Here is a 24,835-nt window from a genome sequence, read left to right on the forward strand (position 1 = left end):
CTGTCTTTTTTATGAAAAAAAGAGTTAGTTTAGAAAAAGAGAAAAAAAAACATAGGGTAGTTTTCATAAAATATATTGTAGATACAAAGTCTATGTTTAATACAAATTAGATGAAATTAATGTATAAATATAAAATTATGGATTAAGTTAAATGGAATTGATCCGGTGGGGTATAAAATGAGAAATAAATAATTCTATAAGTGGGATGCGTTAATTCTATTGCGATAGCAGATTGATCATAGTAATCAAAATTTTATGTAGTCAATGTTTACATAATGAAATGTTTAACTCGGTAAGATACATTTAATGGATTTGAAAGTAATGATAATAAATTAAAATATGCAGCAACAAATAATAACAAAAAAAATTGAAAACAATTAGTTTTTCAGAAAACACAAAACAAAATATTATTTTTCAAAAAAAATGAGAAATAATCCTGTGGCGTAGCACGAGTACTAACCTAGTATATATTTTAAATGAGCAGCTAAAAGATATACTTTTGAAAAAGACACAAAAAGATATATCTCAAAAATTCTCTTTTATACAATGCTCATATTATTTTGAAATTTTATAATCTTATCTGTTATACGGAGTCCATAGAATTAAAATTGATTTTATTATAATGCAATTAGTTATATTTTATTATAGTGCAGTTAGTTATATTATATTACAAGATGGAATGTTTGAAAGATACATCGGTTTTAAAATTTAAAATCAATATACGGGTAACTATTTCATATTTAAATAGTTTCAATAAAATTCAACATATAATTCTAATAGTCAGGTATATATTATTTGCTCCAGTAAAAATCGAATTTGTGTTTTTCTAACTAAAAATTTACAATGACAAAAAGATAATATACTATGTAATGAATAAATTAAATAATTGATAATTAAAAGAAACCGTGGAGAAAAAGAAAAGTAACAAAAATATTCTTTTATTAAGCTCTCGTTATTCTTATTCTCTTAGGGTTTTAATTTGCCTGCATGTGAAGATGTTGGAAACAAGAAAAAGTTGTGGTGGTGGGAGAATTGAAGAGAGAGTTGGTGAAGACATGATCAGTGCTTTACCTGAAGATTTGCTTGTAAACATACTCAAGTATGTGCCGACTAAAGATGCAGTGACCACCATGATTCTGTCTAAACGATGGCGATTTACGTGGACGATGTTGCCTAAACTTGACTACAAAGAAAACAAAGATTATGAGAGCAAGAGGAGCGTTTGGTGGTTTCTTGAAAAGTCATTGCAACTCCTCAAAGCACCAGTCTTAACTTTGTTGTTGATAGAACTCGGTCCACGATGTCCTAGTGATGCTGATGTGGGAAAGTGTGTTGCGAAGGCTGTTGATCGCCGAGTGGTTGTGCTAACACTCGAGCTTCGCTGGTCCGCAGATCCAGCAAGATTGCCCAATAGTCTATACTCATGCAAAACTCTCGAGCTACTGAATCTCTCCCACAAGATTCTCGTGGATGTTCCTTGTACCGCCTGCCTCCCATCACTAACAATGCTCTGCTTAGACTGTGTGGTGTATAAAAACGATGAATCTCTCATTAGGCTCTTATCAGGCTGCTCCGTCCTCGAGAGTATGTTTGTTAAACGGATAAAGGATGACAATGTCAAAAGGTTCACTGTGAAAGTTCCTTCTTTATTGGAATTAGAGTATGTTAATGATTGCAATGATGTAGAAGAAGATACCTGTAGGTGCTTGGTTATTGACACTCCTGCATTAACAGAGTTTGACATAACTGATTACTCAGGAGACTCTTGCTCAATCGAGAATACACCTTGTTTCGAGCAAGTTTATATCGACATTGATCGGTCTTTTCCTGATATAGACAACTTCTTAAGATCTTTTTCCGCAGTCTCCTTTCTTGAGTTGGATTTGACAGACGAAATGGTAACTCTCTCTCGTTCTCTCTCTCTTCCTTCCGTCGTGATCATATTGTTTCATCTACTTATGCCCAATATTTTCACCATGGCAGATTCTGTGTTGCACAACCATCAAATTCTCTCGGCTGACAACGTGTAGGATACGTCCATGGGACTCAGACTGGATGGACTCACTTGTGCCATTCCTTGAAAATACTCCGAAGCTAAAGTGTTTTATAGTTGATTATGTACGTACTCTCTCCTCACTAATAATAAATCTATCTAAACCATATATATATATATATGTTGGCGTCTAATATATTGATCATATTGTTTCTCAGAGATCAACCCATAAACCCCCTATTGCCTCTCCTTTGTGGAACGAAACGGGCTCTGATCCAAAATGCTTGTCATCAAGCCTCGAGAAGTTTGAGTTGATAGACTATACGGGAAGAGAAGAAGAGATAGAATTGGTGGAATACATCCTAACTACCTCTAAAATTTTGGAGACGGCAACAATCTCCATGAGATCATTGCCAGACTTAAACCTCAAAGACAAAGACACAATGATGAAGGAGTTGAAAGCTATTCCCAGGGTTTCAATTACATCGCAACTTTTGTTCAAAACCTAGACACAATTTTCATAGGGGATTCTTACACATAAAGCTTCTCCTAAACAGAGAAGAAACAACATCTTAAGGCATCCCCTCCTATCATCAGATACAAGAATTCATAGACTCTCTCATACATTATTTTACTTCACAAGATCTCCAACTTTCATCAGCATTCAACACTTAACTATTTTACTATTTGCCCTGTGCACACCTTTATCTTAATTAGTCTTCATTGTTTTACCCTGTCCATGGGATTACTACTCGTATATTTGCAGTGCTTGAGCTGGCAGTAAGCCAGTAACAGTAGGGTACACAGGTAATCCTGCATATTGATCAGACAGACCAATATATATATATAACTGTAATCTAATTGCTATCTAGATATTAAAATCCTATACAGTCTGTACGAAATGATCAATTCAGAGATCCAAGTGCTTATTTGTGCTGTGCCATAAGAAACTTATTGGGAAAATCAGAAAATCCTTATCGAAGAAAATAGGAACTAACTCGTGAACAGAAGAGTAAACAGAGCTTTCCGGTCAATCTTTATCTAGTACAAACGGAACTTTTGAATCTGATGCAACAGTATATTTTATTTAAAGCCTTTCATTGCCTTACTAATTAATGGAGCTTTCTCTACTAACGAAGATAAGAAACCCGTAGATCAAGCCTGATTTTGATGATCATGATATATTTTGACTCGTGTTGTTTTGAGGTAGTTTTTTTTTTTAATGTTCCCAAATTTTTCAGTTTTCATTCTATTTATGTGTGTTGGTTCATGCTTTTTAGCTAAATGAACAACAATAATTATTGTTTTTTTTTTTTTTTAATATAATTAACCCTTTGAATTTAGAAGCTCCTCGTTCTCCAAGTTTCAACAGCACTTATAATGACTGAGGCTTCAGTTTTTGTTCTCTTTTTAGTTGAGAAGATGACTACTACATATATATTTAATCATTTCTAGCTTTTCTGGTGCAATTTGAATGTTTCACCATTCCATCAATGTGTTAAAACATTTATCTATCTAGGTTTTGAACTTTCAGCTGCTCTTGGTTTCTAAAAAGCTCTGTTTACTCTGTTCACGAGTTTATCCTCGTTAACTAAAGTTTCATATAGCAGAAATCGTGAATAGAGGAAGCTGAGCTGTGTAGATAGACACGTCACAAACACTTGGATGTCTGAAATGATCTTTTTGTGTTCTTACAAGAAGATATCGGAGCTGTTGGTGCTCTGCTAATAATCACGAGAAGGAACCCTGTGATACGATTCTTGATTCTTGATCAAAGACGTTCGTTTTCTCTCTAACATTGGCATCCCAACGTAAACTCTGTTGGAACCGAATTTTCAGAAACAAGTTTAAGAAATTGCAGGTTTTGGGACAGTGACTTTCTGGCAACTTTCCGGACAAATTCCGGCCCAATGGCTGATAGGAATTGTCGGGTCGATAGTGCAATGGAAAGCTGGTAACGAGTACTACAAGATGGTATACTCATACGTCCAAAATGAAGTTGATTTGAATGCAAAATAAGAGTGTGAAGTGAGTTACTTGGGATGTTTGGGAAAAAATCTCACATAGGAAACGGGCCGTGGCCTCTTGAACTCTTGGGCTTTTGGGCTCTTGAGACTGCTGTAGGCTCATTTCATTTTTTGGAAAGACTTGGTGTGAACTCCAAGCAAAGTTGGTCAGTACTCCGAGAATATTCAGTGAATATTTTCCTGAGACCTCCCTCCTTCCACTATATATAGAGACATAGTCTCTCATTATTTCTCACACTAAAAAAACACAAAGACTCCTTCCTCTGAATATCTCTCTCCCTCTCCCTTGCTTAGTCAAAGTAAGTTCTTTGTTTAGTAGTCTCGAGAGTATAATGAAGATCTGTTCGCTTGAGTTCTATTACTGGTGTGCTACTGTAATAGTTCGTGATCGGTTGTATCCTGGGATTCATAAATCGTGATTGTCCGAAAGCACTTACGCCCGATTTATTGAATTAAGGAAAGAGATATCATATCTCGCCTCCGTGATTTATTTTCTGCTTAATATTATGCTGTTGTGATTCGTTCATGACTTCGTTATTTTAAATATAACTCGCATATTTTTTCAATTCGATTTTTGCGCTCCTAACAGTCTTAATTCAATAAATCCGCTTTCTGCTTATCGCTATAAACGGATTGAGAATTTTTCGATTTTTTTTTTATAAACGATTTCAAAATCTTCTGAAAAACTGTTTCTGCTTTCATCTTTCGGTGCTTACGCGGAAAGTTTTTTGAAGAACACTTTTACTTTAATTCTTTCTTTTCTACTCTCTCTGATTTCCACAAACGCTCTTAATTGAGTGAGTTTGTGAAACAAGTTTCTGCGAACGCTTGTTAAGCGAGTTTGCAAAACTAATTCAGTGTATTTTAATTACTTGAATTATTTGATTAATATATTAATCAGATATGTTTATTAACACCAACAACGTTGACGGTGCTAGGGTTCCTGCAACCCCTATTGAAACTCCTGCAGAGTTGGCTTTACGTCTTGTTAAAGAACTTGAAAACACAAAGCTTACCAATTCGGGTATGGAAAACGTGCGCCGAAATCTGTTCGGTAATGGATCAACCCACATGGGGATACCACCTTCGGCTTCCAAGGGATGATGCCAGATAAGTTCGATGGCAAAGCTGGGTTCAAAACGTGGCAAAACAAGATGCGCTACTACTTGGCCAGCATGAACATGGAACGACATCTCACAGAGGATCCACCAACGCTTCCACAAGGTGATATTGATGTGTAGGTGGTTGGAAGTATGGATAGCTGGGCTCAAGGAGACTATTGTTGCAAAGGTCAGATTCTGAACCGTTTGGTCAATGATCTGTATGACCTCTACAGTATGTACAAGACTTCAAAAGCATTGTGACTAGCTTTGGAGACCAAATACGAGACTGATGAGCATGGGATGCAGAAATTCTCAACTACGAAGTTCCTGAACTTCAAGATTGTGGATTCCAAACCATTTATGGAACAAGTGGAAGCTCTTCAACGGATCTTTCAGGAGACCGATTTGGAAGGGATGTCGATCTGCAATGTCTTCAAAACGAATTGCTTGATGGGGAAGCTTCCACCTGGATGGTCAAATTTCAAGCATTACCTTAACTTCAAGCGTAAGGCAATGTCTCTTGATGATCTCATCCATCGGTTGAGAGTTGAGGACAACAATCGTGGAGCTCATTCGGATGCTCAAAACCAAGGGCATGATGTTCATGTAGCTGAGCATAAGGCCAAGTATAAAGGCAAGGGTAAAGGGATCTCTATTCCTCATAAACCGTTGAAGGTGTCATCTGGACCAAACTTCAAGAAGAGCAACCTTGAGAGGAAGTTCAAAGGAAAGTGTCATCATTGTGGTAAGATTGGACACAAGGCTGATGTTTGCAAAAGCAAAGCAAAAGATCTCAAGTTGCAGGCAAACCTAACTGAAGAAGACATGGTTTTTGTGGTTACGGAATGTAACATGGTGGAAAACAACCTAGTGGAGTGGTACTATGACACTGGTGCTACCACACACATATGCTCTGATAGGACCATGTTCACCACCTATGTGCATAACAAGTCAAATGAGCAGCTTTTCATGGGCAACAAGGTGATGTCCAAGATTGAAGGTAAGGGAAAAGTGGTTCTGAAACTAACTTCTGATCGTGAGCTCACCTTGCAGAACGTGAAGCATGTACCTGACATGAGGAAGAATCTCATCTCTGGAACAGTGCTAAGAAAGCATGGTTTTCCATCAATTTTGAGGCTGATAAGTTAGTTCTTAAGAAAAATGGGATGTATTTGGGAAAGGGTTTTGTTAAGGGTGGACTGATCAAGTTGTCTGTAACGACAGTCTATCCGAAAATTGTAGCTTCTGCTTCTGTTGCTGAAATGAAAGAAAACCCTATTGCTTACTTGGTTGAGTCGTTTACTACTTGGCATGAACGTTTAGGACATGTCAATTACAAAACAATGCAAAAAATGCAAAACTTGAATTTGATTCCGAAATTCAAAACTAACCAAGAAAAATGTGAAGTGTGCGTACATGCCAAACTCACTAAAACTCCCTCACCACGTGTTGAAAGAACAACCGAACCTCTAGGCTTAATTCACACAGACTTATGTGATTTAAAGTAAGAAATATTTGGTTACCTTCATTGATGATTGCACAAGATATTGCTATGTATATCTCTTGCATAGCAAAGATGAAGCACTGGAAAAATTCAAAGAGTTCACCCTCGAAGTAGAAAATCAGCTTCAGAAAACTATAAAAGTAGTTCGAAGTGATAGAGGAGGAGAATATAATGATCCGTTCAATGCATTTTGCAGAGAAAAAGGCATTATACATCAGACAACCGCTCCCTACTCGCCAGAATCTAATGGAGTAGCAGAACGAAAGAATCAAACTCTGAAAGAGATGATGAATGTGTTGTTGCGGGAATCTGGGTTAGCCCAGAACATGTGGGGGGAAGCTTTGCTTACCACAAATTACATCCTCAACAAGATACCGCATAAGGTGACTGGCAAGTCACCATATGAGCTTTAGAAAGGTACAATACCTTCGTACAAATACCTCAAAGTGTGGGGGTGCCTAGCAAAAGTGGCTTTACCACCTCCTAAAAAGGTCACAATTGGGCCAAAAACCGTAGACTGTATCTTCATCGGATATGCACATAACAGTAGTGCATATCAATTTCTGGTTCATAAATCAGATATTCTAGATATCCATGTGAATACAGTTTTGGAGTCAAGAAATGCTTCATTTTTTGAAGACATTTTTCCCTGTAGGAAAACTCAAAAATGGACTCGTGAACAACGAGATGCAGCGACCTCTGAAGCTGGCAATATTTTGAGTAATACTACTTCTGTAGAAACAGAACTGGAACCTACACGAAGCAAACAAGCTCGCAAAATTAAATCGTTTGGTGATGATTTTCTGATGATGGCATTTCTAGTTAAAAATCTACCTAGAACATACGCAGAAGCTATGTCTACACCTGATGCACCTTATTGGAAGGAAGCTGTCAAAGCTGAAATAGACTCTATCATGCAACATGATACGTACAAGATGGTAGATCTACCACAAGAATTTAAGCCTTTGGCGTATAAATGGATTTTTACGATAAAACGAAAACCCAATAGCGATATTGAGCGGTACAAGGCTAGGCTTGTAGTGCAAAGATTTCGGCAAAAAGAAGGCTTATATTTCTTTGATACCTATTCACCGGTAACAAGACTATCTTCGATCAGGATGCTCATAAGTATTGCAGCCTTGAGAAATCTTGAAATCCATCAAATGGATGTAAAAACTGCTTTTATCCATGGAGATTTAGAAGAGGAAATCTAAATGAAACAACCAGAGGGATTTGTTATTCCAGGACAAGAACAAAAAGTGTGTAAACTTGTGAAGTCATTATATGGACTCAAACAGGCTCCTAAGCAGTGGCATGAGAAGTTTGACACTATGATGATGTCTAATGGTTTTCGCATTAATGAATGTGACAAATGCATATACTACAAAACTACTCCATCAGTGTACATTTTGTTATGCTTATATGTAGATGATATGCTCATCATTGGAAGCAACAAACACATCATAACTCGAACGAAAAACATGCTCAAAAGACATTTTGACATGAATGACTTAGGTTTAGCAGATGTAATTTTAGGGATAAAAATCATCATAACTGATGAGGGCTTATCTTGTCTCAAACCCACTATGCTGAAAAAGTGCTTGATTGATTCAAGCATTACTCAAATGGGACTGCAAAAACTCCAGAGGATCCTCAAATTCACTTGACCAAAAATTCTGGTGAACCTATGCAACAGGTGGAGTATGCAAGGGTAATTGACAGTCTAATGTACTTGACAAACTGTATAAGACCGGATTTAGCGCACTATGTAAATGTACTTAGTCGCTACACAAGTAATCCATGACATAAGCATTGGATGGTTATAACTAGAGTTTTGGGCTACTGCGTTATACCAAAGATCATGGCTTGCACTATGGTAGAGAACCCGGAGTTTTGGAAGGTTACAGTGATGCCAACTGGATCGCAGAATCGAGAAACACAAAATCCACGAGTGGATACGTTTTTACACTTGGAGGTGCAGCAGTTTCCTGGAAATCTTCCAAACAAACTCTTGCAGCTAAATCAACTATGGAATCTGAATTCATAGCTTTGGAGATAGCTATGTCGGAAGCTGAATCACTTCGTAATTTCTTGGAAGACATCCCAATATGGGGGAACCCTGTGCCTGCAATACGTGTACACTATGATAGCCAATCGGCTTTGGGCAGGGCAAGGAATACCCATTACAGGCAAATCTCGTCACATCAGATGGAGACATAAAACTGTTAGACAACTTATCTCAACTGGTGTAGTTACGATTGATTACATCCATACGAAAGAAAACCTATTGGATCCATTTACAAAAGGTTTGGCGCGAGATCAAGTTATAAAGTCATCAGGAGGAATGAGTTTAAAGCCTACGAATTAAGAGGAGGTTTGATGGTAACCACACCTACTCAGATTGGAGACTCCATAACCTAGGTTTAAGGGACAATAAATCAAGCTGAATCTGCTACAAGCACTAAGAGACTTTTGTCTTTTCCCAGTTCCTAAAATGATGTAAAGTGCTTCATTTATGTTAGAGGCTAAGCATATGCTTTTAATGATTTGAAATGTGGCTTTGTAAAATATTTGAAATAATTACAGGATATTTCTTTAAATACAAGCAGCTTATAAAATCACCTTGTGAGTGTGAAATGGGGCCGTTTCTAGGAGAATATATGAGGCTATACTCTCTAAGTTCACTCATGATTAACCAGGCATGTTCAAGGCCACTGATATATCATAGTTTTTGTGGTTTTTAACCATGGTATAAGTGTGTTTTTGAGTCTTTTGATTTGTTTTCTAGGTTGTTTTTGAGTCTTTATAGGTTTAGGTACTCAATTGCACGGATGGAACATAAAGAAGCTAAAAGAGGACGATTTGGAGCATAATCAAAGCATGAAGGCTGATCAACGAAGTTGGGAGACGAGATCAAGACTATGCATCGACCGATGCACCCTCAGCATTGATCGATGCAGCTGCCACAAAGCCAAACGGAAGTTGTCTCCACAAGCTTTAGAAGAATTACAAAATATGCCCAAGTTTTCCTTATTTGTAATTAAGGCCAAGACGTGTTTTAGATTATTAATAGGATTTTTATGGTCATTGTTTAGACCTAAGTTTTATTCTAGCAATTTTGATTCCAGCCACCTTTTTGAGAGAGCTTTTGGGAGAGATGAATCTGATTTCATCTGTAGAGAGAAGATTCTTGAACTCCCTTCTTACTTCTTAATATCAATTGCTTATTATTCAGAAAGATGTTTTGTGCTTTATTAAACATGTCTGAGTAGTTTGTTTGTTAGGTTCAGGTTTTTTTATAGGGTTTTTATGGTTTATTAGATCTATTATTTTTAGGGTTCATTATCTTCTGTGATCTTCATCTTAGGTTGTTCTTCATATTGATTCTTGATTGATCACCTAGAATTAATACTTTAGGAAAATAAATTGATATGAGAATATAATTGATTTTCCTGATAAAACCTTTTGATGAGCAAAATTACTTTCTGCAAAGAGATTTGATTTAGTGATTTTGTGAACAATCTAAACTTGATTTGAAAGCTGATTTATTACCTAGAATTTTGCAAAGAGATTTGGATTTTCTGGTTTTAAATTTAGATAATATTTGCAGTGAGAACTTAATTATTTTAGATAAGAGTTTAGAGTTCTAGATCTGATTTTTAATTGCTTGAACCCTAGTAATTTATTGATTTAATATTCTGTAGTTTCCTGAAAAATTTCCTAGGCCTAGCTCTTTGATCCTTTGAATTTACAACACTTTTAATTATGTTTTTGCATTGTCTTTAATTTAATATGATTTAGTATAATTAAAAGAATAATAAGTTTATTGTGTGAACTAGAGTCTCTGCGGATTCGACCCCTAGAGTATTACAACTGTAAGGCTTTTAGTACCATTAGGGTATTACAATTTGAGCATATCAGCCACAATGAACACAATAGAGAATCTCGTTCTACGAGAAAACGAAGCTGTGTTATGCCTGCTGTCTAAGTTTACATATAAATCCGGATGGTTCAAGACATCATGTTCACCATCTGGCCGAGTAAACTCGACATGTATAATAATGAGTCGGTTCAAGGTTGAAAAACGCCAACAACTTAGATACAGTTAGTTTTCTCATATACTCTCGAAAGTCTGTCTAGTCTAGCTAGTAGTTTCAGTCTATAGGGTTAAGTCTTTTAGTTATATGTTTAGACTTATTTCTATTCATGTGGGGGATTGTTAGAACTGAATTTTCAGAAACAAGTTTAAGAAAATTGCAGGTTTTAGTACAATTACTTTCTGGCGACTTTCCGGCCCAATTCCGGCCCAATGGCTGATCGGAATTGTCGGGTCAATAGTGCAATGGAAAGCTGGTAACAAGTACTACAAGATGGTATACTCATACGTCCAAAACGGAGTTGATTTGAATGCAAAATAGGAGTGTGAAGTGAGCTACTTGGGATGTTTAGGAAAAAGTCTCACATCGGAAACGGACCATGGCCTCTTGGACTCTTGGGCTTTTGGGCTCTTGAAACTGCTGTAGGCTCATTTAATTTTTTGGAAAGACTTGGTGTGAACTCCAAGCAAACTTGGGCAGTACTCCGAGAATATATTCTTCCTCCCTCCTTCTACTATATATAGAGACATAGTCTCTCATTATTTCTCACACTCAAAAACACAAAGACTCCTTCCTCTGAAGATCTCTCTCTCCCTCTCCCTTGCTTAGTCAAAGTAAGTTCTTAGTTTAGTAGTCTTGAGAGTATAACGTATATCTGTTCGCTTGAGTTCTATTACTGGTGTGCTACTGTTATAGTTCGTGATCGGTTGTATCCTGAGATTCATAAATCATGATTGTCCGAAAGCACTTACGGCCGATTTATTGAATTAAAGAGATATCATATCTCGCTTCCATGATTTATTTTCTGCTTAATATTATGTTGTTGTAATTCGTTCATAATTTTGTTATTTTAAATATAACTAGGTGGGAGCCCGCACTACGTGCGGGTTATTGTTTTCGTTTATGTTATTATTTTTTTGGTTTTGTTTTTTGGTATTTTGACATTTGTTTATTGTATGGTTTGTGTATAATTTTTTATGTTTTTGTGTGTTTAATATCGACGCATCAACTGATATTTCAAACTCAGCAATAGATGCTTGAAGAATAGTAGGATACTAATTCCTTTTTCTCGACAACCGCACAAACAACAATATCAAACACATTCTTTTCAGCCGCAACAGTTTCATCTGCAGCAGTCAGCAACTTGTACATCAGTTGTATCTAATTGAAATGGGACATAAGTTATAAAATAGTAATTAGTCAAATCAATTGATTGTATTACTAAGTTGGTTCATAATAATCCGTTAATAACTTTAGAAGAAACTAATAAGACAATTGAAAAAATTTTATTTAAATTTTCTTACATTATTTATTTATTTGTTTTTGCATAAGATTTTTAAATTGGTAAAGTGAGATTGTAATTATAATTACAAAACCTAACCACATTGTCTTTTTACAGAGTTCAATTGTTTGCTAAAAATCCCAAATTATTTTTACAAGTTAAAAAGTATTTAAATTGAAGTAAATAAAACACTAAGTTGTAGCAATTTTTTGAATTATCTATATTAAAATTTATTAAGCACATTTGGTGTTCTAACCTTTGAATTATACTTATTTACAAATTTAATCCCTAAAAAATTGCACAAAAAAAAAGAAAATCAATTGGATTCCTAAAATATCTCTAACAATTTGCGTTATAATTTCCTAAAACAATTTTTATATTAAAAAAATTATTACACTTAATAACATATTCCAAATATATATATATATATATATATATATATACAATATATTTATTATTTTCCTTTAAAACTCTAATATTTGAGAATAACTTTACTGTCTGATATGAAACAATTAATTTTTTAATGGTTATTAATATGCTGATAAAAAATGTAAGAATAATTCTTTCACGGGCTATATCTAATAAATTGAACTTATGTAATTGAACTTAACCTGCAGTATACCTCATGATAACATTTACAGATATAATTATTTCACGGGTTAAATCTAAAAACAATTAACTTAAGAGTTAAATTTAACAACACTAATAATTCTTTAAAAATAATAATGTAAGTATAATTCTATCTGTGGCGTACGTACCTTCATATCGAGTAGAAGGAGATCTAAGCTCATAAGCTCACCGTTTCGTTTAAAATTATGAGCTTCCCACATACGCATGAATCGCACAGTTATATGATGTATAGAAGTTCCGATTGTATGCTTGTTTATATCAATGGTTTCAAGTTGTCCTTTTGTAGATGGTGATTGTTTTACAGCCATATTGCTTTAGAGTGATTATGATTCTGATTTAGCAATACATAGAAAATCAATTTATTAGTTAACCTGCCATGGATAAATTTTCAAGTAGTCCATACGGGGTTTATATTAAGAAAAAAAAAGGCAAAACCTAAATTTTGAAGATTTACATACCTGCTATCTCACTAATTAAGAATGTGAAGGTTTATGCTTGAGAATGTGTGTGATGCTATTTATATTGGTAATGGTGGACAACATAACGTTTGAATTTTGATGATATATAAGTTCAAAACATTTTTGTATAACTAATAAATATAAACAGTATGGCTTGGTGTTTAAGTTTTGTTTATGTAATGTCCACATATGTAATGTAGCTTCGTGACGGCCTAATCGTGGTTATGGGATTTAATGTGTCTTTTGAGTCGTTACAACCTAATCATGGATATATGTATTTATTTCAATTTATTAGTATTTCACTACCGTATTTGTGTATTAATATTCTCCAAATTCTGCGCTATTAATAATTTGGATGTTTAGAAAACGAAAAGGTTTAGTAGTTCCAAACTTCGTATTTTAGGTCCTTTATTACTGCCCTTGTAGATAACAGTTTCCAATTTAATAGTTAGTAGGTTGTCTACTCGGCTTAAGTCATTGCTTGTAATGTATTTGTTTGTTTTTTAAAAACTGTTTAATTATTTACATGAATACCTGCGCTACGCGCGGTTTAAGTTTTATAAATTTCATACTTTTTACTTTTTGTTAAAAAAACTGTATCCAGATATTTTCTTCTAATCTTTGTTTTCATGCGCTAATGTTGAAAGTTCAAATTTACATAGACATCAGTTTTTGTTTTCATATTGCAATGAACATTGATGTCTTCTACATTTCGTGTACCTTTTGTTCGTTTTGCATAGTGATGATCATTTTTCCAACAATTATTATTTTTTAACTCCTTTTATTTTTAGGTTTATTTCTGCTCCTTAAGTTGTATTAGTAATTCAATTAAAATGAGTAAATGACCAACATAGTTTAATCCATCGATCATTACATTGTAAGTGGAGAGTGTATTTTATATATTGTAAGTTTTGGAAATGTCATCAATAGCATGATGGAGCTTAGATAGATCTTATTAGATGTTTAAAGAAACATGTAACGTAGAAGTGAGTGAAATGATTTCAAATTGTGAGTAGTCTCAAAAAAATGAATCTCAGCAATCTAATCGAAAGGAGTTTTAAGAAACTACACATCAGAGTCAAAATGAAGATAATTTAAACGAAATAAACTTAAGATCGAACACAAATTTTTAATTGATATTGTAATGTTCGAGTGAATATAACAAAATGCATCATAATTTTTGTTTTTATTTTTAATGATATGTTGTTACAAAAATGGAGATAAAGAATAGACCCAACCACCATATTTCAAATGGAGAAGCGCACGTCTTGTCTCATATATGCCTCGACCCACGGGAAGCAGTAGTTGGTCTAGGACGTGGCAGTTCTGAAGCGTTTGCCTCTTCCTTTACCATCACAAACCTGTTCTCCTCTATTAGAGACTACACCAATCAACGTGACAACAATAATAGATAAATAAACAATGGCTTGCATTTAGACCATTCTTGCTCCATCAAATAACTATCTATCTTGCATACTTAAGACATAAGCACTTTCTAGTGAAACAGGTAAGCAATTCAAACCACAAGCATATAACCAAATGATTGCCCATATACCATAAAAATAGAATGGCATTATATACAACAAATAAGCTTTAGTAAAAAAGACAATACCAAACTTGCACCCAAACACTCTATCATTTGGTAGTAAGATCTACCATGCAAAGGAGTATGCCCTTTTCCATGATTCAGAGAAATAATATTCGGTCTTGAAAGAATAATCATTAGAAAAATGATGACTTCAAAACTCATGGTTCCTTTATGGACAATAATCTATTAGGCAAAGACTCGTTTTTTTTATTTTTGAAACAGCCACACCGCTCTGGTATGACCCTTCTTATTCCACATCACCGCTTGCAAACGTACACTTTGCTATTGGCAATATATATTCCATCGTTGCTTCTGTATCCAGCTGAACACTTGAGAAGAATCACGGTATAAGTTAAGAATGAAGGCAACATGCCTCATAAAAAACCTTTATGGTTCAACAAAATCTATGAACCTACCAGATGAGTCTACTTAGTATCGAAAATACTCACAGCTTTTTTCTCCCGAAATTCTGAATATGTTCAGACACGACGAGCTTCAAAGTGAGGAAAATATAAACCTGGAGGCATGGTACATGTTTTTCATTGTAAGAATAGTCATCACAAATTCACAATACATGCTTTATCAAAATCCAATCTGTAAACGCCAAATTTGGGATATCCTAATCAAAAGTTAATAAATAAAAGCAGGGGATAATACTAAAGAGTAGAACTATAGATGCAAAACCTCAAGACATAGCAGGCAATTATAGCAATTCTGTAGCTCCTAAAGAATAGGAAACAATGGTCGAACCTCAAGAATTACACGTACTTGTTAAGCATCTTGACAAGTTATTCTCCATCACTGATCGACGAGATTACTCTGTACCAGCGGGCCGTCTCGGCACTCTCTCAGCAAGTCTTTTATTTTCCGGCATACTTTCTTCTTCGTCTTGGTGAGAAGCAATGCAATTTTTGTTGTGAGGATGTTTGGGTTTTCAAAGGGGGGAATGCTATTTACACGAAGTGAGAGATCTTAAGAATCTCACTGATGAAGGCGTTTTCAATTTATGTTGATTGTTAAAAAGTGGAAGGGATTTTCTGTACAAATCGACGTTAGGTTGGCTACCTAGCAGTTTAGAATCCCTAATTGCGGAAGAAGACCAATAGATGTAACCTATGGAAGGTAAACCAATTTTAAGAGTTACACGTGTCATTCTCTTGCTTGCTGACGTGTCAAGCTGAGGGAGAGAGTTCACCTACTTTCATATATATGATTCGCATATTTTCTCAATTTGATTTTTGCGCTCCTAACAAGCACTTCTCGCTGTATTTCGAGAAACCTCCTCTTGACCCACGATGGCTCTCGCGACGCGGCATAGCGTGAATCCTTCTTCGATTTTCTCGGGGAAATCAAGAATTTTTTCACGGACTTAACTTTAGTTTTCTCGAGAAAAAACGTTTCTGATGTCAGATTCTTTGATTCCGTAGAGCGTTTTTGTTTAAAGATCAAGAACCCACAACAATTCCGAGCCGGAAGAAGAGAAGAGACTGAATGAGAAATTTTTTCCTGGAAAACTGGAGTTAAAACCCAAAGTTTTGAACATTTCTTTGAAGAAGAGAGTGAAAAAAAAAATACTCCCTCTGTTTCAAAATATAAGATTTTTTGGAAAAATTTGTTGTTTCAAAATATAGGATGTTTTCAAATTTCAATGCAAATTTTAGATTAGTTTAGTATTTTATATTATGCAGTATTATTTTTGATTGGTTGAACTTGTTAAAAGTAAAGATTTCTTAATCTGCGTGTTTTGCTTAAAACATACTATATTTTGAAACGGAGGGAATCATATATATAAAAGTAAGTTTTGGTCTCTCTTTATTGGTTGATTTTTATTTAATGTTTTCTAATTCTTTTTTATTTTTTATTTGCTTTCCAATTGTTTAATTGCTTTAAAGAATATTTAAGACCCAATTAACACAATATATTTAAATCACACATTAAAATAAAATTATAACTGAAAATAAAATAAATTATGCATTAATCATATTCCACTACTCAATTTCATTCAAACACAATAAATTATAATTGTAACTCTCATAATTCTATTCTAAATGTAACTTACACTAATTCTTATCATATAAATAAGCATTCTCTCATTCTCTCATTCTCTCATATTAGCATTCTTTTACTTTTTCATTTTCACATTAGCTCATTTTCTCATTCTTTTCCACAATACCCCAAATCATTTTTCGTTTTTTTTGTTTTCGATTTCTTATTTTTGTTGTATAGGTTACAAAAAACCAAATGAAATATCATTGTAAAATTTTAGTGATAAATTTTAATTTTAGAGAATACACAATATATATTTACATTGTTCTTATTTTAAAAGATTCATCTCCATGATCTAATTTGGATTATCATCTTATAAGTAATCATTCTCTCCTCCTCTCCCACCAATATCAAATGTTGTTATATGTCATATGTGTTGTAAGAGTTTGATTCTATATTTTAATTTTGAAAGTATTAATATATATATATATATATATATATATTTGACATTGTTTTCAATTTTTTAATTAAATTAATCTTTGAGATTTTTATTGCATTTCATATGATTTTATAAGGTTTCACTCTCTCCTTATTGTCCATTTAGCATTTAATTTCTTAAAAATTATATTTATTTTAATTGAATAAAAATGTAATAGTAAATCCACACTTTACTACTAAATTGTAACTGAAATTACATAAATTATGAATTGACTTTTTCCATTCATTTTCACTCAAATACACTATAAATTATAATTGTAACTCTTCTAATTAAATTATTTTAGAAATGTAACTTCCACCCTTGAAATTTTATAAATAATCATTCTCACATCATCATCCACCATATCATAAATTCTAAATATTTTCTTTGTTATGTTTATGTTATTGCATAAATTCAAAACTCATGGTAAGAGTATGATTATACATTTTGCTGGATTTATCTTAAATTTTTTCAGTTTTATTTCTTTTTTTAATGTATTTCTTCCTTCTTTCTTCTCTTCTTATTATTTTAAATTTTCAATTACATATGTATAATAAAATTTTGGTGGCTGTAAAAAAAAACAATTATTGATGCAGATTCAACAACACTAATTTCAGCCAAAGACCAATGAGGGAATCAAGCTAAAGAAATCATCTTCATACATGTATATATATATATATATATATATATATATTTTTTTTTTTTTAAGTATGCAATGTTTTAACAAAGTTAACTATTATAATATAATTATTATATCAAAAATTTTAACTCTCTCTTACCTCCAATTGTTTTTTTAAAGAATTTGTATGCTCATCATTATAGTTAGTTCTTGTGATCAAAAATATAATTATATAATGATCATTATAATGTTTCTTTAATTCAAAATTTTGTAATTTAATGATATTCTATACAAAAAACAATTTGATATTCCATTTCCTAAAATTTTCCTACAAAGAGGAAATCATTAGAATTTAACATAGCAATATAGCTTAAATTAAGGTGAAAATAAAAGAGATTATAAATTAAATTATTATTTGGGATTTTTAATTGATACTTCAAAAATAATTTTGCAATTTAATTAGTAAATGTTGTAGGTAAATTTTGAATATCATAGTAAATTATTATTTTTATCATTAACAATATTTTTTACATAACCGGTAATATTTTTTTATTTGAATAAATAAAGTGTATTATTGACATTTAGAAAATTTGTTTGTTATATATGTATTTTTAAGGAGAATTTCAAAATTACATCTTTTTCAATACTATTTTCAGAAATATCATTTTAAAAAACTTTATTAATAATACCTTCTCAGAAAGTTCTCATAGTTTTATTATTATTACATAAAGTAAAATAAATTAACATAACTAATACAACAACCTGCGCATATGCGCGGAATATTACCTTGTATATATATAGAGTTGGACTTCAATTAACAAAGGGTAATTAATCAAAATAATGATATAATACAAGGACTTGTGTCTAAACGAAACTAATTTGACGGAGACAAATTTGTAACTTGTGTCTAAATGTAACGCCCGTGTCCCAAAGAAAAGTGGAAGAACCGATCAATTTATGTGAAATCATGAAATTGCCCGGTTTGGTTTAAGTTCACCCGGTTTAGAGCAGGTTTTGGGAAACCCTAAGTGATATATTTATAATGAAATGGACGCCTCTTCTCTCTATTTGGTCGTGGCTGTTATTCAATACTTGTGTTGAGAGGAAGAAAGAGATATAGAGAGAGGAGAGAGCCTATTGTGGTGTGAAGGAGATTAAAGGAGAAGGAGCAGAATCGTTAGGGTTTGGGAAGAAACAGTTTCGATATATCAAATCGTTGTCAAAGGTAACGAAATTTGGTAGTGTTATCTCAAGTCTTTCATCGTCATTCTCCTTTTTACAGAAGTGGATTTGGATTTAAACTCGATGAGTTATGTGCAGTTTCGTGAGACACGTTTTCTCAGACGCGAGTTGGAACCATCGGGGATTGTAACTGAGATCGTGGTCTCGTCTGGTTTCTGATCGGCACGAGATTTTGTGGGAAGCTTCGTGACGTCTCGGACTAGCTTTTCACCGGAGGGATTTGATAGTTAACGGTTGGTTTTTATTTTAGGGTTTCGTCTTTAAGATTGTTCTTTTCTGATGTTTCTGTCCAGTTTGCTTCAAGGTTGTTTTTGGTTGTGTCACTTGTTGTAGGACGTTTCTGGACTGTTTCAGACGCAAGGAGAATTCTCCTGGTTGTATTTGTTGTTAGAATCAGCTTGATAAGGTGAGTGCGTGACCATGAACTTATCTAAGCGATTGGGTTGTATAACTTGTTTTGTGTGAAGTTGTGTAGGTGTGATGAATGTGTTATTGGATGTTCTGTTCAATGTCTGATTTGTTATGTTTTATTTGTGGTTGTACTCTTGATTTGCTTGTGTGTATAGCTCGTAGATGGGAGGATCGTCTCACTGGGTATTTCTGGTAATACTCACGCATCTCATTGTGTTTGTGGTGCAGGTATTGTGTAGTGTAGAATCATAGCGATGAGGAGGAGGATGATCTAGGGTCTCGGTTGTGTGTTGTTGGACTTGGTTATATTGATTATGTTGGAACCTTGGATAGAGTTATGCTAGGTTGATGGATAGAATGCTTAGGAATGTTATTGCATTGATGATGTGTTGGTTCTGTATGTTGGTATGTTTCCGCTGTGCATATTGGTTGTTATCGGTTTAATGAGGAATTGTGGTTTGGGTGGTTAATTAAGTAGTATGAGATGCTTAATTATATATTGTACTTATTTTAAAAAAAAACGGGTCCGGTTGTTTTAATTTGGTATCAGAGCCTTTACGGTTCTAGGATGGTTAAGTGGATGGTTAGAGCGGTTAGGAATTTAATTGGGTGAATATTTTCCTGTTGCTTGATACATGTTGATGTGTGATGGAATTGATTATGAGTAGTTAGTCAATTTGTATGTGGTATGGAGTCCTAGTATCATCCTCTTCGAGCCTTCAATGAGATTCCACTGTAAGTTGTTTTATGTGTTGTTAGTTGTGTAGTGTTTTTAGCTTCTGTACGGGAGGTGCAGTTGGCTATTGACAAGTTGTTGGAAATTGGTGGACCACGCCGGTATCGGGAAATACCGTTGGCGGTGATTTGTGAAAGTGGATGTGTTGGAAAGGGATTTCCAAGAAGTTAAGTTGGAGACTTACTTCGCCTAGAGTGGCTGGAGTGCCACTATTTAACAAGATGAGGTGGTGTTCGGAGTCCGAAATTTTCGTGAAGCGGTGGTGTTGAGAGAAGTTTCCCGAAATAGAATTTACTATAAGTGGAAAGTTTCCAAAAGAGGGAAGTTTTAAAAATGGGAAGTTTTATGGAAGTTAGAATTTGTCAATTTTTAGCGGTGTGTGCCTTGGAGGGGCTTGTGTGGCCCTTGTGGCCGAATTTTGAGTTAGTGTGTGCCCGTGTGTGGCGGTCTTCTGAGACATTGTGTGGCCGATGTGCTTACTGGTGTTGTTGGAGGTCCAGCAGGTTCTGTGAGTGTGGTAACAGGTTTTGCTCAGACCGAGATGACCTTATTGCAGATTTAATAAGATGATTAGTTCTTATGAAATTTTGACGAGGGATGGGTTAAGGGATTATGTGATTCTAGGAGTGGGAAGTTTCCATAAATAGAAAGTTTCTAAATATGGAAAGTGTTTAGGGAGATAGAGCTTTGCTATTTATGGAAAGTGTCGTTGCAAAGGAAAAATAAAAAGTTCCAGAAAAGGGAAGTTTCCATAAATAGAAAGTTCTATGAATAGATAGGACTTGACTATTTTTGGAAAGGGGATGTGGAATGCCTGGAGTGGCGGGAATGTTTAGAGGTTGACCTGAAGAGTGGTCACAGATGAGATGATTGGTTCTCAAAGATTTTTGATTGGTGGTGTTACGGTGCTACGAGATGTGTGGGTTCTAAAAATGAGAAGTTTTATGAATAGTTAAAGCTTGTCTATTTATGGAAAGAGCGTGTGCAAACACCCAAATGGTTGAGATGTTTTGAGTTGGCCTGAAGAGTGGTCATGGTGGTGGTGATATTCTGGTGAGAGAATATGGTGATTGGTAGTGCATTGCGATGTTTTACGTGAATCACATGAGGTAGTTCCCGTCGGGAGATGCTTATTGACGTTAGGACTTGTTTGCTCACGTGGAGATGATTAGTTCTCCAGAGGAGATGATTAGTTCTCCTGTGGAGATGATTAGTTCTCCTGAGGGGATGATTAGTTCCCCTGGTGCACCGCGGGCTTGATGGGTTGCGACCCTGAGGGCGGCAGAGGAGATGATTAGTTCTCCTAGGGGATGATTAGTTCCCCGGAGGGGATGAGTAGTTCCCCTGCTACCGAGATCTCGAGGGTGACGATCCGAGAGTGAGACGGTATGGCTCGAGGACGACGGTCTGAGAGTGCAGGCGGTGCAGTTCGAAGGTTGCTACCTAAGAATGTATGAGTGAGAGAGCAAACAATGTCTAGAACGTGGTTATGAGCGTAGTGACTGGATGTAGACTTCGGAGGTCGGGATTGATCTCGTGTTTTGGGTTGTCTTGACTAGTGGGGCCAGGGTTATGTGGACTGTTGGGTCATATGGATGTGCGGGCTGTTGCGACAGTTGCACGGAAAACCTTTACTGACGGTATTCAGTCCGGTCGGGGAATGTGCGGGCCGTAGTGACGGTTGCACGGAGGTCCTTGGTGGAGGGACAATGCTCTCAGATTCGAGGACGAATCTTTTGTTAGAGGGGGAGAATTGTAACGCCCGTGTCCCAAAGAAAAGTGGAAGAACCGATCAATTTATGTGAAATCATGAAATTGCCCGGTTTGGTTTAAGTTCACCCGGTTTAGAGCAGGTTTTGGGAAACCCTAAGTGATATATTTATAATGAAATGGACGCCTCTTCTCTCTATTTGGTCGTGGCTGTTATTCAATACTTGTGTTGAGAGGAAGAAAGAGATATAGAGAGAGGAGAGAGCCTATTGTGGTGTGAAGGAGATTAAAGGAGAAGGAGCAGAATCGTTAGGGTTTGGGAAGAAACAGTTTCGATATATCAAATCGTTGTCAAAGGTAACGAAATTTGGTAGTGTTATCTCAAGCCTTTCATCGTCATTCTCCTTTTTACAGAAGTGGATTTGGATTTAAACTCGATGAGTTATGTGCAGTTTCGTGACACACGTTTTCTCAGACGCGAGTTGGAACCATCGGGGATTGTAACTGAGATCGTGGTCTCGTCTGATTTCTGATCGGCACGAGATTTTGTGGGAAGCTTCGTGACGTCTCGGATTAGCTTTTCACCGGAGGGATTTGATAGTTAACGGTTGGTTTTTATTTTAGGGTTTCGTCTTTAAGATTGTTCTTTTCTGATGTTTCTGTCCAGTTTGCTTCAAGGTTATTTTTGGTTGTGTCACTTGTTGTAGGACGTTTCTGGACTGTTTCAGACGCAAGGAGAATTCTCCTGGTTGTATTTGTTGTTAGAATCAGCTTGATAAGGTGAGTGCGTGACCATGAGCTTATCTAAGCGATTGGGTTGTATAACTTGTTTTGTGTGAAGTTGTGTAGGTGTGATGAATGTGTTATTGGATGTTCTGTTCAATGTCTGGTTTGTTATGTTTTATTTGTGGTTGTACTCTTGATTTGCTTGTGTGTATAGCTCGTAGATGGGAGGATCGTCTCACTGGATATTTCTGGTAATACTCACGCATCTCATTGTGTTTGTGGTGCAGGTATTGTGTAGTGTAGAATCATGGCGATGAGGAGGAGGATGATCTAGGGTCTCGGTTGTGTGTTGTTGGACTTGGTTATATTGATTATGTTGGAACCTTGGATAGAGTTATGCTAGGTTGATGGATAGAATGCTTAGGAATGTTATTGCATCGATGATGTGTTGGTTCTGTATGTTGGTATGTTTCCGCTGTGCATATTGGTTGTTATCGGTTTAATGAGGAATTGTGGTTTGTGTGGTTAATTAAGTAGTATGAGATGCTTAATTATATATTGTACTTATTTTAAAAAAAAACGGGTCCGGTTGTTTTACTAAATCAGTGTTCAAGAAAGCAGTCTATGCGGCCGCCTAGGCGTCGTCTAGGCGCTAGGCGGCCACCTAGGCGTCGTCTAGGCGCTAGGCGCTCAGCAGGCGCCTACATAACCGCCTAAACTGCTTAAAATTACATTAATTTAATTTTAATATTTATTTTTGATTTTTAACTATATATATTTAAATTATTAAGTTTTATATCTATATACGTAATTATAAATGTTTATATGTTGTTAATATAACTTAAATAAATGTATTTTTCTTAATTTTGTATATAATTTATATTTATTTTTATTTTTCTAACATAATTTTATATATATAATGTTTTATGTTGTAAACGCCTAAATCGCCTAAAACCCATCTAGACCCCGATTAGGCGTTCTAGGCGCTAGGCGCTGGATCACCGCCCAGATACCGCCTAGCACTTTCTTGAACACTGGTCTAAATTAAATTAATTTGAGACGGAGACAAATTTGTAATTTAATCACATCTTATAAAATTTTGAATCTTGACGGGTCTATTCAGTTTCCCAAACGCTTGTAAATCAAGGGCCGGCTGTAAACCGATACGTAAATTCCTTATCAAATCTACGGTCTAAGATAACCCAGTTCGATTGAGAAAATCAATCCGGTGTATGGAGGAAGGATTTGCTTGGTAAATTCCTTACCAAACCATACCATGATTTTACTAAAAGGATTTGCTTCAAACGAGTTTAACTGTATGGAGGAAGGGTTTGGTTTTCAAGAACTGGAGATTTAAGGTAAGGTTACAAGTGATGATCTTGTGATTAGACGTCACGTCTACCTAAAGATGATAAAGCTACTGTTTTTGCTACTGATGCGATTCTAGCTGCGCTTATATGTGCTCCTAGATCGGTTTATTCTTGGGATCTTGTGATTCAACGTGTTGGGAATAAGCTTTTCTTTGATAAGAGAGATGGGTCAGGACTCAGGGTCACCGCTAGATTTGTTAGTTGTTCATGAAACGTCGGAAGAGCCTTTACATTAATCAGAGTTTTACATTAACCATGTTATATTATCGGGTTTTGGGGTATTAAGGCAGATCAATCTTAACACTAACAACATGTGAGGAATTGTGAAGTCGATCGTTGATCAGTGTATGAAGGTGAGGAGGAGGACAGGAGCTAAACATCCAAAGACTAGGCAGTGAAACTAGTGAAGCATGCATTAAAAAATTTTGTAGAGACTATAATAGTATCAACATCCTTGAAGGGTGGGTGACAAGAGATGCAACAGAATGTGTTGGGTGACAAGAGATGCAACAGAATGTGTTGGGTGACAAGAGATGCAACAGAATGTGTTTGAAACTAGGGTAAAAGAATAATAATATCAGTCAAAACAAACAGTAAATGTTAACTGATCTTTGTTCCTAAGAGGATGATGGCACTGTTTAGATATATACATAGTGGAAAACTTGAGATAGATGGCAAATTAAAGCTGTGAACTGTTAAGAAAAAAAAAAAAAAGGTATTTCGTTTTAAGCAAGCTGACCATGCTGTATTGAACACAAAAGAAGACCAAATAATGGGATATCAGTTTAAACAACTTGCTTGGAGGAGAATATATAAATCAGGAAACCATGACCAAAACTCACTCTCTTGACTAAGTTAGTATAAGTGGAGAAACA

General features: G+C 35.1%; 1 protein-coding gene and 1 long non-coding RNA gene across 3 annotated transcripts; both read left to right on the forward strand.

The window, feature by feature from the left end:
* Positions 1-995: 995 nt before the first annotated feature.
* Positions 996-2,502, forward strand: LOC104772783 (putative FBD-associated F-box protein At1g05080). The gene is made up of 3 exons (XM_019241938.1): positions 996-1,898; positions 1,984-2,118; positions 2,212-2,502. Exons 1-3 carry the CDS (start codon positions 996-998, stop codon positions 2,500-2,502), a joined length of 1,329 nt encoding a protein of 442 aa, XP_019097483.1.
* Positions 2,503-18,832: 16,330 nt separating this feature from the next.
* Positions 18,833-22,648, forward strand: LOC147919639 (uncharacterized). 2 transcript variants are annotated; one of them, XR_015592386.1, is made up of 3 exons: positions 18,833-18,990; positions 19,086-19,240; positions 22,572-22,648. It is a non-coding gene; the product is annotated as an uncharacterized LOC147919639 (long non-coding RNA). The 2 variants fall into 2 exon arrangements; XR_015592385.1 differs by lacking the exon at positions 22,572-22,648 and adding an exon at positions 19,341-19,417 and having other exon boundaries at positions 18,852-18,990.
* Positions 22,649-24,835: the final 2,187 nt, after the last annotated feature.

Source organism: Camelina sativa, chromosome 20 (genome assembly GCF_030686135.1).
Source record: "Camelina sativa cultivar CO46 ecotype springtype chromosome 20, ASM3068613v1".
Classification (NCBI taxonomy): Eukaryota; Viridiplantae; Streptophyta; class Magnoliopsida; order Brassicales; family Brassicaceae; genus Camelina; species Camelina sativa.